At 42.1% G+C, this 18,460-nt stretch overlaps 1 protein-coding gene across 3 annotated transcripts in view; it reads left to right on the top strand.

Moving 5' to 3' along the window:
- LOC307105508 (cytochrome b5 reductase 4) overlaps positions 1-12,023 on the top strand; it is a 66,640-nt gene extending 54,617 nt beyond the window's left edge. For 2 of the 3 annotated variants that reach the window (XM_079781337.1, XM_079781336.1), the window contains 2 exons: positions 9,819-9,983; positions 11,434-12,022. In XM_079781337.1, coding sequence (XP_079637463.1) covers positions 9,819-9,983; positions 11,434-11,488 — 220 coding nt within the window. In that variant the 3' untranslated portion in view covers positions 11,489-12,022. Of the gene's footprint in view, positions 1-9,818; positions 9,984-11,433 lie in introns of all 3 variants that reach the window. The other variant, XM_079781338.1, reaches the window with a different exon arrangement.
- The last annotated feature ends 6,437 nt before the right edge of the window (positions 12,024-18,460 follow it).

Genomic DNA, 18,460 nt, shown 5'->3' with positions numbered 1-18,460 from the left:
ACAAGCTTCTCTTGTTTGTGTTTATTGACATTAACATTTGCTGATAGCTGTATCATCAGTGGTCCTCAGGGTAGGCAATAGGAAAAGTTTGAGTTAGGCTGAACTCAGTGGTGGAATGAGGCAGCAAGGATAGCAAAGTGAAAATTTGTTTCATTGGAAAAAGGGCCCTAGCACAGGCCTCTGAGATAATAAGATAATTTAAATGGATGTACGCCCATTTCCCCTAAGAAATCTGAAAGCAGTGGGAAATTCTAAATAAACTTTTTAGAAGAAGAGTGAATTGGATAACCTAACATAATGTCTGTACTTATCAGAAGCTATTTCTCATAATTTCAGGACTGTGTAAGCATACGAAGTAAATATTTATGTTTATAATAGTATGGTATAGATCATTATAGGCTTTATAAAATTAAAGACCTCACAAACTCAGTTGTTTCTCTGGGAGCTCCAGGTTCTTCTGAATATTTGCTGAATATTCTTAATAAGATAATACTGAAGTCTTTTCTAGTTTTTTTTCCTTCCCGTTGTCTCCCATCCTCCTCGTTTTCTTTTTAATAAATGACTTTCACAATGTAGGATGACCTGAACTTACTTATCCTTGAAATATTTACTCTTCTTACATAGTCAAGACATAAACCTAAGAATACTTACAATATGTAGGTAATTGTATGACAATTGGAGCATGATTTAGAAAAAAAATACAAAGTCCTAGGTTTTCAAGTTACTTTTACACTAATTTTCAAAGTGGAAAATTGGAAGTAGCACTTATTGAAAAGCCTGAAGACCTAAATTCTAGTTTTTATTCTACCTTTACTAGCTTGAAACTATTCAAAATTTACTTAGTTCTGTGGGCCTGTTTCTGTAGCTTCAAATAAAACGATGTCTTTCCTACTTCATAAGGCTATTGTGAGGATTAGAAAAGGGTGAATGCTTTGGAAACTGTGACGCCTACCCCAGATACTTTGAATTGTGGTTATGGAGGACCTCTATACATGTGTTTCGTTTCTGTATTATCCGAGTTCCTGTTTTCCTAAACATTTAAAATAATTTAAACACACATAGGTAGGCTTTTTTAGTTAGGTTTTTTTAAAAAGTATTTTTGGCTATGTTCTTATATTCTTTAAGATAGTTCCCTTATAAAAGAACAGTCAATTTACCTACATTTTAATGAACAGACATTGTACTTTCAGTCAATAGGAGTTGCATTTGATTTAAGAAGTAATTAGTAAATCGGAATGTGTTGATAGATAGCCTCCGAGCATAAAGTGTCTTTTGACAGAGTCCCGTGTGTTTTGTTCTGTTTTGTTCCCATCTACATAACTTGGGTGGTGGAATGGCATAGGCTGCAGTGTTGAGGATGAGGAAAGACCCCTCTTTCCCCTCACCTGGATGACTGGCTCTAGCAGCACTCACCAGGTGAGTGTCACTCTCCAGCTCGCTGAGAGAAGTGACAGTGTTCGGCTTCCGGCCTGCCTTTATCCTCCCACACAGCTCCTTCTCTCTGTCTCCTTGCTCTCATCTGCTTGCTCCTGTGTGCTCTTAACCTCTCTACTCCCTAACCTCTTCCTCCTTTGGGAGACGGGAGGCGCCTTGCAGAGGTTGTCCTTGGCACTGACTGCTAGCACCATATCGTTAATGCTCCCTGGAGACCCATGGTCAGGCCCTCACTGGGAATCAAGAGCCATGCTTGTGGAGATGGCTTTGGAACATTTATCAGGGGTTTTAAATATTCTGAGGTTTCATGCAAATACAGGAGAAACCTGGCCTTAAAGGCTTACTGAGGGTTTTTAGTACCCTCATTCAAAAACATCATTGTTGAGTTTCATACATAAAGCGGAAGTAGAAGTTCAGATTCAATATAAGGTAATTTTAATTAGCCACATCTGTATTTTAGTTAACATTCATAGCTAGTTTTATATATTAAATCACCTTTCCTACATCTTCACTCTCCCATGTCACTCCTAATCTTAGTAATAAAGTTTCTGATGACAAAATGTGACATCTGAACACATTTCTTGATTAAATTATCATTGGATTGGAATATATAAAATAAATTTTTCTTACATTTTGTAGTTAAAACAAGTGAAATACTTTATTGTCTGTATTAGGTGTTAGCCTTCCACTCAGTGCTTTGTAGGGATAGGAAGGGTGGATAATGAGGCTGGTGTATGATCTATTATTTTCATTTTCAGCAAGCATGCTATGCTTGTCCTCAGTTTATCTAGATTATATCATTCATTAGCAAATGAAATTCTTAGAATTGTCATTGTATAATGGAAACTTATTAACCTTGTGATCTTGGCAAGTTACTTGATCTGACTGAGCTTCAGATCAAGTTCTTTCTATCTGTAGAACAGGTATATCAATACCTACTTTACAGAATTGTTTGGATATGGGGGCAATGAGAGAGTATATGTAGGTGCCTAACCCAGAATTAGCATATTAGTAACATTCATCCATTCATGAAATACATGTATCTACTATTTGCCTATACACAGGGGTTCAACAGTGAACAAGATAGTTATTTTCTCATGCAACCCAGGGAATGTGTATCTTCCTTTCCCTACATTGCTAAACAGGAAGCAAAAATGTACAGTAGCAGATGTAGCTAATTACTATGTACACTGAAATCCAGATTAAGTTTCCCTCATCTCTTAATTCACTGAGCAGTGTTAAGGCCTAGCTGGCTCAGCATTCCACAATGGTCCACCCCTCTCCTCAGTAAAATACACCAACTGTGCTATCTCGGCCTTTGCAGAACTAGTTTCAAGGGACTGGACAGTTTGACAATGAGGTTGAATTCTGGGCAACATTCACAATATATAAATATAACAAGTATTTTTCTCCCTTTCAAAGCAATCATTTTTGAGACAGTGACCTTATTTGAGTAAAGTTAGTAGCATGTACTTTTATATAAATAGTAGAATTTGGCCATGGCTCAGTGGTTTAGCATTGACCTATGAACCAGGAGGTCACTGTTCGATTCCTGGTCAGGTTACATGCCCGAGTTGTGGACTCAATCCCCAGTGAGGAATGTTAAAGAGGCAGCTCATCATTGATATTTCTCTCTCTCCTTCCTTCCTCTCTGAAATCAATAAAAATATATTTTTTAAAATAATGGAACTTATTGATTTGCTGATTTTCCTGCTTTGTTTACAAAATTAATACATATTTATTATATTGAAAATAATTAAGGAAACATAACCCATAACCTTATCATATAAAGAACAATTATTAACATTTATGGTCTGTATCTTTTCATTCTCTCCTTCCCGCCCTCTCTACCTCTCTTGCTTTCTGATACACACACACACACACACACACACACACACACACACACACTGACACATGCATACATGCTTTATTGTTTTGTATTTTTAAAATAAAATAGTTGTACTGCTATACTTTTTATAATTACACTAGAGGCCCAGTGCACAAAATTCGTGCACAGAGGCGGGGGTGTGGGGGGGGGTGTGTCCCTCAGCCCAGCCTGCACCCTCTCCAATCTGGGACCCCTCGAGGAATGTCCGACTGCCCGTTTAGGCCCGATCTAGGCCTAAACGGGCAGTTTGACATCCCTCTCACAATCTAGGACTGCTGGCTCCCAACTGCTCACCTGCCTGCCTTCCTGATTGCCCCTAACCGCTTCTGCCTGCCAGCCTGATCACCCCCTAACCACTCCCCTGCCATCCTGATTGATGCCTAACTGCTCCCCTGCCAGCCTGTTTGCCCCTAACTGCCCTCCCCTGCAGGCCTGGGTCCCCCCGAACTGCCCTTCCCTGCAGGCCCGGTCGCCCCCAACTTTCCTCCTCTGCCAGCCTGGTCACCCCTAACTGCCCTCCCCTGCAGGACTGGTCCCTCCCAACTGCCCTCCCCTGCTGGCCTGATTGCCCCCAACTGCCCTCCCTTGCAGGCCTGCTCCTTCCCAACTGCCCTCCCCTGCTGGCCATCTTGTGGTGGCCATATTGTGTCCACATGGGGGCAGCAATCTTTGACCACATGGGGGCAGCCATCTTGTGTGTTGGAGTGACAGTCAATTTGCATATTACTCTTTTATTAGATAGGACTAGGGGCCCAGTGCATGAATTCACGCACCTTGAAAGGAACTGTGGGCCACGAGGCTGCAGTGGGCCCAGGGGCGGGTCTCGGCCCATCCTCCATGCCCCCGCCCAGCCCCTCCCACCACAGCCCCCTCCCCCCCCCATCCCTTGTCTGCCAGCAGCCCCGCTCCCACATGCTGATGGCATGGAGCAATTGGGGCCGGCGCCAGCAGCGGGTGCGAGCAGCAGCTGCTGCCCCGATCGCCCCTCAGGAGCAGGGGGAGGTGGAGAAGCCCTCAGGGGGAATTGGGGCCGGCAGCTGCCGCTCGCATCCGCTGATGGTGCTGAGCAATCGGGACTGGTGCTGGGTGCCAGCAGTGGGTGCGAACAGCAGCTCCAGCGCTGGCAGCAGGTGTGAGCACTGGGTAGGACCACGGCGCGCGGGAGCAAGAATTTTCAGTAACCACCAGAGTCTCGCCCTGATGACAGTGACTGGTTCCCCGCCTTGGTCTGGCGCCCCTGCTCACCTGCTCCACCATCCCGCTGCGACCGATGCCCACCATGTTCTGCACGTGCCCCCTGGTGGTTAGCACATGTCATAGCAACTGGTTGTTCGGTTGTTCCACCGTTCAGTCTATTTGCATATTAGGATTTTATATATATAGATTTTCTACTTACTGTGTTGCATATATTCTGTGTATAGAATACTTTAAATAAGTGGTTCTCAACCTGGAGTGATTTTGTTGTCCCCATCCCCCCAATACCTTAAGGGACATTTATGTCTGGAGACATTTTTTATCGTAACAGTTCATGGAGGGGGTTTAACAGGTACCTTGTTGGTAGAGGCCAGGAATGCTGCTAACATCCTACAATGCACTGGGCAGTCCCTACAAAAAAGAAAAATCCAATTCAAAATGCTAATAGTGCCAGCTGGGAAAACCTGCACTATACCATGATTTTTTTTTAATTTCTTTATTGATTAAGGTATTACATATGTGTCCTTATTCCCCCATTACCCCCCAACCCGCCCCCCATTCATGCCCTTACCCCCCTGTTGTCTGTGTCCATTGATTAGGCTTATATGCATGCATATAAGTCCTTTGGTTGATCTCTCCCCCTTATCCCCACCCTCCCCTACCTTCCCGGAGGTTTGACGTTCTATACCATGATTTTTTATAGCTGCACTGTATTCAGTCCTGTGAGCATACAATAATTTATTTAACCAATCCCCTGCTGTTTGACATAGTGAAAAGAAGTTGTTCTGTACCCCTCTAACTATGCAGGATAAAAATGATCGTAAGAGTCACTAAGTCAAAGTGTACTAAGGCTGTTGAAGCATTTTGACAAATAGCCTCTAGAAAGTGAAGAATATTGCTTCCAGCACACTCACACTGGTAGTGGCCTTATTTTTGCTCTGGAAATGACGAGGTCAATGGTTTGAGCATACTGGAAAGAGCAAGAGAGAGGATTCCAAGCAACAAGGGAGTACTGGGAAAAGATAGAAAATGAGTAGGACTACCCCAGTGGGGAGTTCTGAAGAGCAGCAGTGCCTAGGAAGTCCGGGCTTTGGGAGGACAGATCCCATGTTAGAGAATTCCAGGAGAAGAAGTAATCCTGTTTGTGAGGGGAGATCAGAGCTCGTGGAAGAAGTGGCTTCTGAACTGGGCTTTGGGAAATGGCATTTTGTGAACAGGAAAAGAAATTTGGGTTGTAGGATTTCATGAGCAAAAAAACATGAGGGCCAGGATGTTCAGGGCATTTTAGCAAAAGAGCAGAGTCCAGTTTTATTGAAGTAAATACAGTCCATTAAGAAGAACAATGAAATAACTGTAAAAATAAAACCATAAACTTTATGTGGAATCTTAGTGGTGATCGCTTCTAATCCTCCTGTCTTACAATTGAAGAAACAGGCTGGGCTAAAATTGGGTGATGGGAGACCTTGAGTATAATTCATATATTAAATAAATATGTATTAGATGGATATGAGAAGGGCCAGCAACACTGGGCAGCTTACCTCTTCATTATTGACAGGCTCCGTAGACAATGGCCCACTGAGTTTCTGTACTCTGGTGTCAGTATTGGGATGAGTGGTTTGTTATTCCCCTTTAAGACAGCAGAAGCCAGTGATTTCAGTAAATCAAATAATGTGCCTTAACCCCTTCCCCCTACCTTCCCCCCCCCCCCCCCCAGCCTGTGATAATCACAGATATGTGGGCCTCTAGTCTGGACTCTTCTACCACTTTCTGTTCCTCCCAGATGCTCCTCATATGGGGTGTTTCATAGAATGTTCATGTGTTCTCCCTTAAGGGCTCTGTCATTAAAAAAAACAAACACAAAAAAACTTTGAAAATAATGTGTATCATATTACCTTCTTTAAGATTTACTCTGAACTTAGCATATTTAAGGCTTTGAGAAATTCTAAATAAATCTATTTAACTTTTTCTTTTTAAAACCCACCATCCCAAATTTATTTCATAGTTGGACTTTTTTCATGGAATACCACTAACATCTTGAGGAACACTAGTGTTTAATAGACTCATTTTGAGAAATGTTTCCACAATATGTGCATTTTGTATAATTTTAACTCTTAGCTGTTCGTGTAAGCTGTTTTTCCCAGGAGCAAATACCAAGTTTTCCTGCTCTTTCTAGTATTTTTCTTTAGCTATTGAAACCAGAAAAGGCGGAGGCCCCAAATACTATGAAATCCTCTTCTGTGGGCAGTGACAAACCACTGAAGCTGTTAAAGCAAAGACAGTGTAAGATGGGGTCTGGGTATTAAGGAGAACTGCTGGCAATGGTGTGTCAGGTGGATTAAGGCTAAGGGTGTTAGAGCAGGATTTTAGACAAGATATGAGGCCAGTATTTGGAGCGGTCACACCAAAAGTGGAATGTACGGGACATACTTAAGGAAAACGACAGAGGTAGGTTTTTGAAGCTGATTGGCTAGAGGAGAGTTAGTTGTTGGGTGATGCCAGGCTCTGCCCATGTGCCCTCAGGCCTCAGGCTGTAATGGCGGAAGACAGTAAGTTGGCCTTCATTCAGAACACTTCAGGAGAGGTGACTGATTCCACAGGAACCATCTGCATCTTGATGTGGTATAAGAAATCCTTCATTAAAGTATTCTTGAGTCTTAACTTGGGTTGGCACCTGCTCCAGTTAAGCTCTTTTCTAGTCCTGTGAAGGAGGAGATAAGCAGGATAGCAGGCTTTTTACAGTATCCTTAAAAGTTGCATTTATGCCCCTCCTCACTCTTTCTATGGAGTTAAGTGATAGCCCAAGAGACCATTATGCTAATAAATACGAATGCATGAGAAGTGTACACCATCTTTATAAGGATCTTGGGTACTTATCACTCTTTAGCAGAAGCCGGCAGAAAGTATGCCACTGACTAGGCTTTTTTTCTTCTTTAAAGTACCTCAGTAAAGGAAAGTTAACAATATTTTCAGACGACAGGAATGCCAGTATATTACAATATTTTCAGATGACTTATGTATCTTACCAGTTTTATTCCAATGATTTTTATTTTTAATTTAACAAGGTAATTGCTATCTTTGGTCTAATTGTTTATGTATAATTGGAAATTTCTTAGGATAGTGGTTCTGCAGATGCTTCTGGGTCTCCTTTGATGATCTGATGAGAGCTGTGGACCTTCTCGCTCGGAAAAGGCATTAGGGAATTCACGGCCATTTTTATGTGTAATTTCATGGATGCCATCCTATGGCTCTGTTCTTCTATTGACAGTTTATATTTTTAGTCAGTACGGCTTCTTTGTAAGCAAACCCCTTTATTCATTCAACAAGTATTTTTTATGCGCTTACCTTGAGCCAGGCCTGGGTTCAGCAATGAACAAGACAAACAAGGATCTCGCCCTCATGGAACAGTAAACAAATATTACATTCCATAGTTATTGAAAACTATCTTAATTTTATGTGCTAGAAGGGAAAAAATAAGTTAGTGAAAAAGTATTTGGGAGGTTATTTTGTATAAGGTGGATTAGTATACAGGGTGGAGTAAAAGTAGGTGTATATGAGTATGCGAAACAGTTTATTCTTGCATTATCTATTAATTATTGTATTATTTTCCATATGGACAACTATAAACCTACTTTTGCCCCACTCTGTATCTGCTAAAACTAAATGGGAACCTTGAAGGTAAGAAAAAAACATAATTCTGTAGAGCTTTTTAAATATAAAATCAGAATATTAGAATTATAAGAGATGATGTAGTATTCGCACCTTGTTGCACAAATGGACAAATAAAGCCTAGAGGCTGGGGGCTAGGTGAGAGCCGGGCCGGTTCTTTCCGCCCGGCTGGCCCTCTGAGTTGGTCTGTGTGCTTGTGCCAGGCTCCTCAGCTCTTGAGAACCTTAACCCAACTGCAGCACAGCGACCTGAGCTGCTGCACCAGCCACATCCTGTTTCTGTTCTCATATTGGACTCACAAGGCCCCTTCACAAGAGAAGCTGTTCAACTTGTTTTTTAATATTGAGATTAATATGTAATTAATTCCTTCTACTCGAGAAAATATGTCAGTTAATCACTGGAAAGTGTGCAGATGCATTGATCCGATGCTGTTGAAAATGGTAAGAATTACTTGTGTTTTGCTAAAATGGAGCAAAGGGAACAGGCACAGCATACAATTTTGAATCATTTACTCTTCACCAGCTATTTGCTGAACAGATTACAAAACTGTGGTGGGAAATGGTCTGTAGTCACATTGTGAAACTTGGTTTGATGTTCTTCTTTCCCATTTTAATTCTGAGGGTCGAGGCCTTTGAGACAGCAACAGAACGAAGTCAAATAGGCCCTTGGTTCCCTTTCTTTTTCCTTCATACCTTCCATTCCACAATGCTTGAGTGCTTCCCATGTGTTGGCCACTAGGGACACAGTGATAGCCAAAGCGAAAATGGTCCCTGCTCTTATGGGGTTTATGGTCTAGTGGGGAAGGTAGACATTAATAAAATTATCATTTTGGTGACCTCATATTTAAAACCTGAAGTAAGGTCTATGAAGAAAAGGAAAGGAAAGTATTTCTACAACACATATAACAAAGGACCCCGAAGGCCACAGTGCTTCTCTGTGGAAATGGTGCTTAGCTGAGAACTGAAGAATGGGACATGATAGAAGCATTACAGAAAGAAGCAAGAATGGACGTGTATGGCAGTGAAGACTCGAAGAAGCGGACAATTAGCTGGGAGCTAGGTCTTGGTGAGGAAGTGGATATGGGGGAGAGATGCAGAGAGAGGTCCCCAGGATAAACCCCAGGTTTCTGGCTTGTGCAACCAAGGGGACCTTGGCACCATCCCCAAAGAGAACGTCGGGTGTGGGGCAGAGAGATTGTAAGATGAGGTTGAGGCCTTTGAGACAGCAACAGTACAAAGTCAAATAGGATGTTGGTTATAAGGGTCTAGAACTCATGAAAGGTTTGAGTCAGAGATTAAAGTGCACATGTCACTGATGATTGTTCTTTACTTGACTTAAGCAGAGTATTAATAGGAATGGGTAATTCTTTGAGATCCCTTTCTAATGAGTTCAATAAAAGATGCCAAATTACTCCTCTTTTCTGTAGCAAAAGCTAATCCTTAGTAAAAATGGATTTGCCTATATGTTTTTGTTAAATCTTTGTTTATAATCCATTGTAGTGCTTTTCTAGTGAGTGTATCAGTTTTTACATATTATATCATTTTCAAGAGGGGGAAAAAGATGTTTTAGTGAACTTGAGACATGTTAATCATATGTTAAAATAATGGACTTTTTAAAAAATATTTTCTCCCTCTAGATTTGATGTTGAATTTGTTCTCTCAAAACCTACTTCTGAATGGAATGGCAAAAAGGGATACATTTCACCAGGTCTTCTTTCTGAATTTTTGAAAAGAAGTTTAGACAAATCCAAAGTTCTCATCTGCATTTGTGGACCAGCACCATTTACAGAACAAGGAATGAGGTGAGTAGTAACGTGGTAGAAAAAAGAACCCTTATGCATGTGAAGTGCTTAGCACAGTGACTACATACAGTAAGTACTAAATAAATGTTTATTATGTTCAGGAATGTTTTAAACAGCCATTTCTAAGATTTCATTCTCCATTTATAGTGTTTTCCAAGTTTAATTACCCATAAGCAGTATTTCTGCTTTTTCGGTTCAGTAGAGAGAGTAAAGATAGAATGCTGTGGGGATTAACTCCTTACTTTAAAAACTGGTGAATAAAGAAGGAAAAAAATCAAGCATTATGTTGCCTTTTCTATATGGGGTGTACTACAGGGTAACCACATAATAAATGAGAATTTTTCCTTTACAGAGTCCCTCAGCTTATAAATGAAGAAAGAATGATAGAAGTAGAAGTAGAATATCACGAATTTCAGACCCTAATGAACTACTAATGGATAGACCATAAATCATGGATAATTGTTAGCATCCCAAAAGAGAGTCAGTCAGATATTATGTGCTTCCTGATGGGAGAATACTACCTATGAAGTAGTCTTGTCAAAAAGAATTTGACCTGACCTAGGTTCTAGATCCAATTATTAAGTTACAGGCAATAAGAGGATATAAGTTCATATTATTAACATTTATCATAGCGATGCAGCAAAATGAGGACTGTGGGTTACTCGGTGCGTAAAGATCTGATTTTTGTCAGATAAATTGCAGTACACACAGAGAGAGAGAGGGAGATGGAAGGGAATCTTATTAAAAGACTAGAGGCCTGGTGCACCAATTTGTGCACCGGTGGGGTCCCTTGGCCTGGTCTGCGGGATCAGGCAAAACCGGCTCTCTGACATCCCCTGAGGGGTCCCAGATTGCGAGAGGGCGCAGGCCAGGCCGAGGGACCCCACCGGTGCACGACTGGGACTGGGGAGAGACCTGGGAGGTTGGACAGCCGGGAGGGACCGCGGGAAGGCCGCAGGGCATGTCCGGCCCGTCTCACTCAGTCCCGATTGGCCAGACCCCAGCAGCAAGCTAACCTACCGTTTGGAGCGTCTGCCCCCTGGTGGTCAATGCACATCATAGTGAGAGGTTGAGCGGCCTTAGCATATCATTAGCATATTACACTTTGATTGGTTGAATGGCTGACTGGTCGACTGGACACTTAGCATATTAGACTTTTATTATATAGGATTTTATCAGCTAATCATAATGAGTGACTTTAAATGGATCTTGATTAAAATAAACTTTTAAAAATTATGGCACTTATGAGACAATTGAACACTGACTAGATATTTGGTAATATTAAAGAATTACTGTTAATTTTTTAGAAGTGATAATTGTGGATTTTTTTACAGTACATAGTAAATGGGAAAAATGAAAAAATACTATGTTTATGATGCTAAACTTTGATGTTACTTCTTTATTTTAAACTCTTCCCCTAAGAGACTTGTGCTTTGTATTTGTTTTCCAGGATGCTGCATGATCTTCACTTTTCCAAAGATGAGATCCATGGTTTTACTGCATAACGAAGAGCTGTCGTTGTCTTTTACTCAACTGTTTTATCTAAATTTATGATTGCTTAGGGTTTTTTTAAGACAACATTTTTGTATATACTAAGAGGTTAATGAAACTCCAGGCTTGTTTCTTAAATGAAATCAAATATTCCATCACTATGGATAACCTGTTGACTTTATTTTATACCATAAATTATTTTACTACTGCTATTTGACCTGGAAAGTCAATCATGACAACAAACACATGCAGGTTGTTTGTTATGAGTCACAAGGTTTCTTACTGTTTAAATTGTCTCACTGTTCTATGATGAGCTCTTGTGTTTTATGACATGATAAAGTAAATGATCATTTGGATCATGTTTCTATGCTGTAAAATGTCTTAGCAATACAGACTAAATTTTACATTGCACTGTTAACTCAGGAAATGATCATTTATGTTATTGTTATTAATATTAAAACATGGAATGTTATAACTTATTAAGTGATATAAACAATTTGTGTGTGTGTGTGTGTGTGTGTGTATGTGTGTGTGTGTGGCATTGATACAAAGTAGAATAAAAATATAAGTACTTTTTAATCTTTGACCTAGAAATGTATTTGAATGCAACAATATTGGGCCCGTGTCTAAGGGAAATTTTAAAAGGCAACAATAAAAGATCCTGGAGATGCTCACACTGGCAGCTTACGTCAGGTGTGGTGAAAAATTTAAAAGAACCTTGACAGCTGGTTTTATTCTCATCCCAAACCAGAGGCATTGGGAAAGAGAACGAAGGTGCCGCATCTGGTCCCATGGCCTAAAATAATCCTTTGGTGCTATGGAATGGGTTAAATTTAATTGTTGCTGAGCCCATCCAGACCAGCTGGGACAGTGAAGAGCACAGCCAGCTGCTTCCACACAGCTGGAATTCGGCAGGGAGCCCCCTCAGTTTCACACTGGACACTTACTCTCCCTCCCTGCTGCTGTGTGCACTGTTTCAAATGCCTTCCCAGGTTGGGATGCAGACAGGCTCTCAAGACAAGTCTTTGTGTGCTTTCATGAGGAAACTATTGAATGCAAAGGTGACTGTTGCATAAGCTAATAGATTTTTCAGTCTTGTTTAAGATAGCAGCAATATTTTCACACAAATAGGGAGATGGGAGGGGTCTCCAATTTCCCTGCAAATGATTTTGGAATAGCTCAATCTTCACTGAATGAGTGATGCACCCAAGTGGAACCCAGTATTAATATTTCTCAAATTGCTAACACCAGCTTATGAAACTCCCTGTGTACCAGTGGCTGGTTGAACACTGTCATCTTTTCCTGTGCCTCCCTCTTCTTTTTTTAATTTTTTATTGAATTTATTGGGATGACATTGGTTAATACAATTACATAGGATTCTATAATGCATCATTTGTATATTATAATGTGTGTTCACCATCCAAAGTCTAGTCGTCTTCCATCACCATTATCCCCTCTCTACCCATCTCTACCACCATTTACCCCCTTCCCCCTCCCCCCCTTTCCCTCTGGTAATCACCATGCTGTTGTGTGTCTATGAGTGGCCAGTTCTACCCACATCACCATTCGCCCAGGCAGGATCTAGCTGTCCTGGGCCAGCAGTGCTCCTTGCTGGCTAATAGGAACATTCTCTAGCTTCACACCTCCCCACTACCTCCTTTTTCTCCTCTAAGAGGGATCATGTTCTGTCCAGACACTTTCTCATCTTTTCAAACTCCTTCCTTTTTTTCTCTCACCTCTAATCCTTTTCTAACTACCTCATGCAAACAAAATCTCTCAGTTACTTCCTATATGTATCTCTTCTTCATTCCTTTTCTTATTATATTTTAAAGTAAAAGAAAACCCATAAGCATCTTCTGGGTTATCTCTTGCACCCATATGATTTTACCAACCTATATGTTAATAATTCCCAAAATGAAAATCAGCCGAGCTTCAGTTTCCACTATCCACTTACCTGCTGGATACCACCTCGATATTCCTTCCACAAGCCTCTCAATCTCAACATGTCCCAAACTAAACTTACACCATGATCATTTCTCCCAAAATCTATCCCTCCTCTTAAATTCCATCTCTAGTTCACTGGGACTACTTTCCACCTAGCCAGCCTTTCTAGACCCATTGGCTATCAGCGTCTCCCTCTCCCATCGGATCTCATACCAGCTGACCATGCCCTCCCTCCACTGGATTAGTACAGGAGCCTGATGATTGGTTTTCCTGTTGAGGTGTGCTCTCACTGAAACCTACTCTCCATCCCAGTGTGTTCTAGCATGCTTTGGAGAGAAAATCCCCTAAATAGAGCCTCAGTCTCCCAATATACAGTGGGCCACAGAGGGGAGTAGAGGTGGTAACTATTGTGCTTGAGCAGTGCGGAAAGAACTATATTCAGTCACTTTTGCTTAAGAATTCTGCTTGCTTGCTTCTTTTTTAAAAAAAAGTGTTAATGTATTAGTTTTCTATTGCTGCCAGGACAAATCAACACAAACTTAGTGGCTTAAAATAACACCCCTGTATTATCTCCCATTTACCTGGCTTAGAAATCTGGGCACAACTGGGCCCAGCGGGGTCCTCTGCTGAAGGCCTCCCAAGACTGGACCCGGGTTGTCAGCGGGGCTGGGCGCTTCTCTGGAGGCTGTGGGAGGCTGTGCTTCCAGGCTCGTTCAGTGCTGGCAGAATTCGGTTCCCTGTCGCTGTAGGCTGAGTTCCACTCTTCCTTGCTAACTGGCAGCCTCGGTCCAATCTTTGCTGGTGAAAGCCACTCACATCCCTTCTCAGGCTGCCTATGTGCGCCTCCAGCGTCGGGTATTCTCGCATGCGCCACGGGTCTCTCTGCCCCAGCTGGAGAAAGCTCACTGCTTAGAAGGCCTCACAGGCTTGTAAGGCTTCAGGTGATTAGAGGCCTCACGTGATGAGAGTGGGACCACCCACCTCACCTGGGATGATCTCCAGATCTGAAACTCTTAACTTCGCAGCTGCTAAGTCTCTTTTGCCATTTAATATAGCATGTTCAAAGTTGTAGGCATTAGGGTGCTGACATCTTGGGGGAGCCGTTCTGCTTACTACAGTCTATAAAGAACAGAGAAACCTGTCCAAGGTAAGATAATTGTGTTTTGTCTAGCTATCACTACGGGCCCTCAATGTGCACCTTAATGTAAATGGGAGTAGTGAGACGAGCTTTCACACTCCAGAATACAGGCGTACCTCAGAGATACTGCGGGTTCGCTTCCAGACCACTGTGATAAAGGGAGTCTCGCAATAAAGTGAGTATAATCTTTTTGCTGGTGGAGGGTCTTGCCTTCAATTTGTAAGAAATGCAACACCTTGTGAAGTACAATAAAGCGGAGTGCAATGAAACAAGGTGTGCCTGTATCAGCTTCATATTGCTGGCCAAGACTTGGCTACACCCTCCTCTGTGTACACCTACTCTGCCGCACGAACTTGACCTAAGCTAGTTTGGGGCTGTTCTGTTGATAACCACAGGCCCCCAACTTTGGACCAATGAACCAGACCCTGTTTGGTCTGTAATATTTCAAATTGGGGCTAAGCTATTGAAAAGGAAAAGTTAAACCTCAGCCTGTCCCAGTCTCTTGCTATCTTTCTGCTTTTTTTTTTTTTTTTTTTTGTGTGTGTGTGTGTGTGTGTGAATTATCTTCACCCTGGGTTGCCAGTTTGGCAGACCTCAAAGCAACGCCAGAGCAACCTATCTAAATGCAAAGACGTGTTTTCTTTCTCCATTCAAGTTCCCTTCTGCGGCCCGATCCCCACTCATGCAATGGAGGCCCTGCGTCGGGTGCAGCACTCCAATACTGAGCCCTAGAGTGACTCAGTGGTTCCACACCAGGAAAGCAAGCTGGGAGGACCCTGGGCTGCTGCCCCCACCCTCCAGCAAGTGCTCAGCTCTTCGAGAGAAGCTTGCCATTGTCCCCATCCCCAACATTCAGGTCCAAGTCTTTTGGGGGCCATAATATTTCATTTTTCTTGAATGAAATGATTGACTAGAAATGAAATTGCTGGGTTCTATGCTAACTGTATAACTTTATTTTAACCCTAATTTATTCTGTGCATATTTCTAGGCCTAATGTAGGTATGCATATCTGTTAATCATGCTTTTTTAATATACTATTTCAGACTTTTAAGGAAATACCAAGTTATTTGTTTTGTTGTGTTTTGTTATTTTTACAAATGGACCATACCATTTTATACTGTTGCCAGTACTGTAAGAGACTTTAAATTATTCCACACTAGAGGCCCGATGCACGAAATTCATGCAAGAGTAGGCCTTCCTTCCCCTGGCTGCCGGCACTGGCTTCCCTCTGGCACCTGGGACCCGGACTTCCCTCCGGCTGCCGGCAGGCACCCAGGACCTGGGCTTCCCTTGCAGCCCCAGGTTTGTCCAGAAGGTTGTCCGGAAGGTCGTCTGGTCTAATTAGCATATTACACTTTTATTATTACAGATTCTCACCAACTTTGAATTATTAATTTTTCAAATTTTAGTGTTAGTGCTGATTGGGGTTTTAATTTGCATTTGTCTGATGTGTAATGATTACTGAACATATCATCATCATCATCAACATGTGCTTATTGGCTTGGTGTATTATCTTTTGTAGGGTGTCTATTTAAATCTTTTACTATTTTTAAATTGGATTGTTTTTCTCCTTGTTATTGAGTTGTAAGCATCCTTTACATATTCCATACCCAAATCCTTTATCAGATATGCTTTATGAATATTTTCTGTTGTGTGACAGTAAATCATAAGTGTGCTTCACGGCTGTTAGTGTGTAGGGCATGAACAAGCTTAGAGACATACACCAATTTAGATTTGAGCAAAATAAAATAAATATTAGTACAGAAACCAACTGTGAAGTTGACATGTGGATGACAGATCCTAGGAAGAGAACCTGGCAACAGATGGGACGTCTGGAGGGGACAAGTCTGGGAGGCAGCAGCCAATGGGATGACAAAGCGCCTTCTACTCTGCTTCTGTGGGGAACGCCGTAGTAATGGAAGTCATAACTGCAGCCATGAAGGCAAGCGGGGCACAGACCATTTCCACGTTGTAGCACATACCGTCTGTTGCTTTGTAGCTACAGGAGACTTGGAGGCAAACCTGAAAATGCCCTGGTAACTTTTTCGAATTCTGAGAGCTTGTGTTCTGACTTAGGATTTTCTAATTAGCCGTCTCAGCCCCCGGTGATAGAATGGCAAGGGGAGTGTTTGTTCTGTAGTGTTTGCTGAGGTAAACTGTGTAGGTTCATTACGGTCTATTTCCTCTCATTTAGAACATGCTGGGAAAAGTAGTTATTTGTGCTCTGCAATTGCTCTTTAAGCATGTCTGAGGAAAGGTTGCTGACATTTTCAGTAAAACACGTTCAGGTGTTTGGTTATGCTGAGGATTTCTCACTTTCTGAGAAAGTTATTGTTTTATTTATATAACAGTTGTCACAGGCAACTCTCGGACTTGCCACATTCTCGTGGGGTTTAGAAAAAAACACAGAAATCATTATGCAGCATGTAGATTTTCATCGTTACCGTTTATTAAGTGCGATGTTTTTAACTATAGATAAGTACATTTTTAAATCTTTATTATTGTAAACCTTTGGTGAGGTGGGAATTCTGCACAATAAACGATGAAAAGAAGGAATACTCTCCCTCACCCCGTTAAGATGTGGCAAAGGAAACAGAAACGGAAGACCCAAAGGCGGGGTTCCCTGTACTTAGCAGGGTTTCAGGAGGGGCACAGCACCATCAAAAGTAACCGGGAGATGCCGCCTGCTCGCTGACCCTGGGGCTCTGCCCCTTGTGCTGGGTGATTGAAAGACTCTGGTCGCCTGGACCACCAGGCTGGCTTGGGCCGCAGAGGAGGGCCTTAAACTTGGTCCTGGCATGAGGTGCTCTGTGAGATGGAGAACAACATTCTTGTGATGGTGTGTTCAGCCCTAAAGTTTCTCCTCTTTGTTCTTTGGGCCAAAAAATCTTACATGTATTATATATTGTGTTATATATGTAATCTAATATTTATATAATGCTTTGCAGTTGGCAAAGCCACTTCCAGCAACCCCGCAGTGGTTACTGGTAAATGTTTAACCACCAGTTTCCACGATGGCCCATGTCAGTGTGAGGTGACTGAACGTGGAGTTGGGAAGAGATGGCACCATTGGCTCTGTCCAGTGGGGAACAGTCTCAGGAGCGGCGTGGACCAGCCACTGTGCATGTTTTCATTAACTCCCTCAGACATACTCCGTGAGCTGGTATCAAGTACTCTCTTTTGCAGTGACGGCTTAAAGGAGCTAAGTGAGGCGAAGCGGTGGAGCCAGGACTAGAATTCTGAGGAATTTCTTTGAACACAACACATTGCTAGCTTGTATCAGGATGGCGGGCATGTTTATAGCACAAAAATGGGCAGATGCTGCAAATGAACTCCCTCTCTGACCCGCAGGGAACGGTTGTTTCACACAACTTCCCCATTGGCCGCAACACCTGCCCTGCACACTCCCACCCCACTAGCATGGCACGGGCAGAACTCTATCCAGAACCTTACGATACACGACTTTCAGACTGAAGGTCAAAATGGTGCGGTGGTTATGAAATCAATTTTGCGGGTTGCGGCAATTTCGTGAGTTTTACATTTTTATAAAATGGGACTGAGTAGAAAATACCAGAATGTATCACACATGGTAATTATAACTATTTTTCTTGAACCTTGTTTTTGTTATATGTGTATGTTTACCTATGTACACAAATATGTGTGGTTTGGATTGCAATATAAAATAAATTTCTTATTGTGAGTAGCTGATATGAAAAAAATGTGAAAGAGACTGGACTGCTTTGTCCTTTCATTTATGATTTGACAAGCCGCTTCTGCCATATGTCAGGTTTTCACATGTGAATATGCCGATACAGGGGGTCTCTGTTCTGTTCCTAGGTCTCTGAGTCTGGCCCCGCCCTGGGTACCACACTGCTTCATTCTTCTGGGTTTAGGGATGTCTGCA

Source organism: Cnephaeus nilssonii (assembly GCF_951640355.1).
Source record: "Cnephaeus nilssonii genome assembly, chromosome: 9".
NCBI classification, from domain to species: Eukaryota; Metazoa; Chordata; class Mammalia; order Chiroptera; family Vespertilionidae; genus Cnephaeus; species Cnephaeus nilssonii.
The sequence above is the reverse complement of the archived record's forward strand: the minus strand, read 5'-3'. Positions and strand labels throughout refer to the sequence as shown.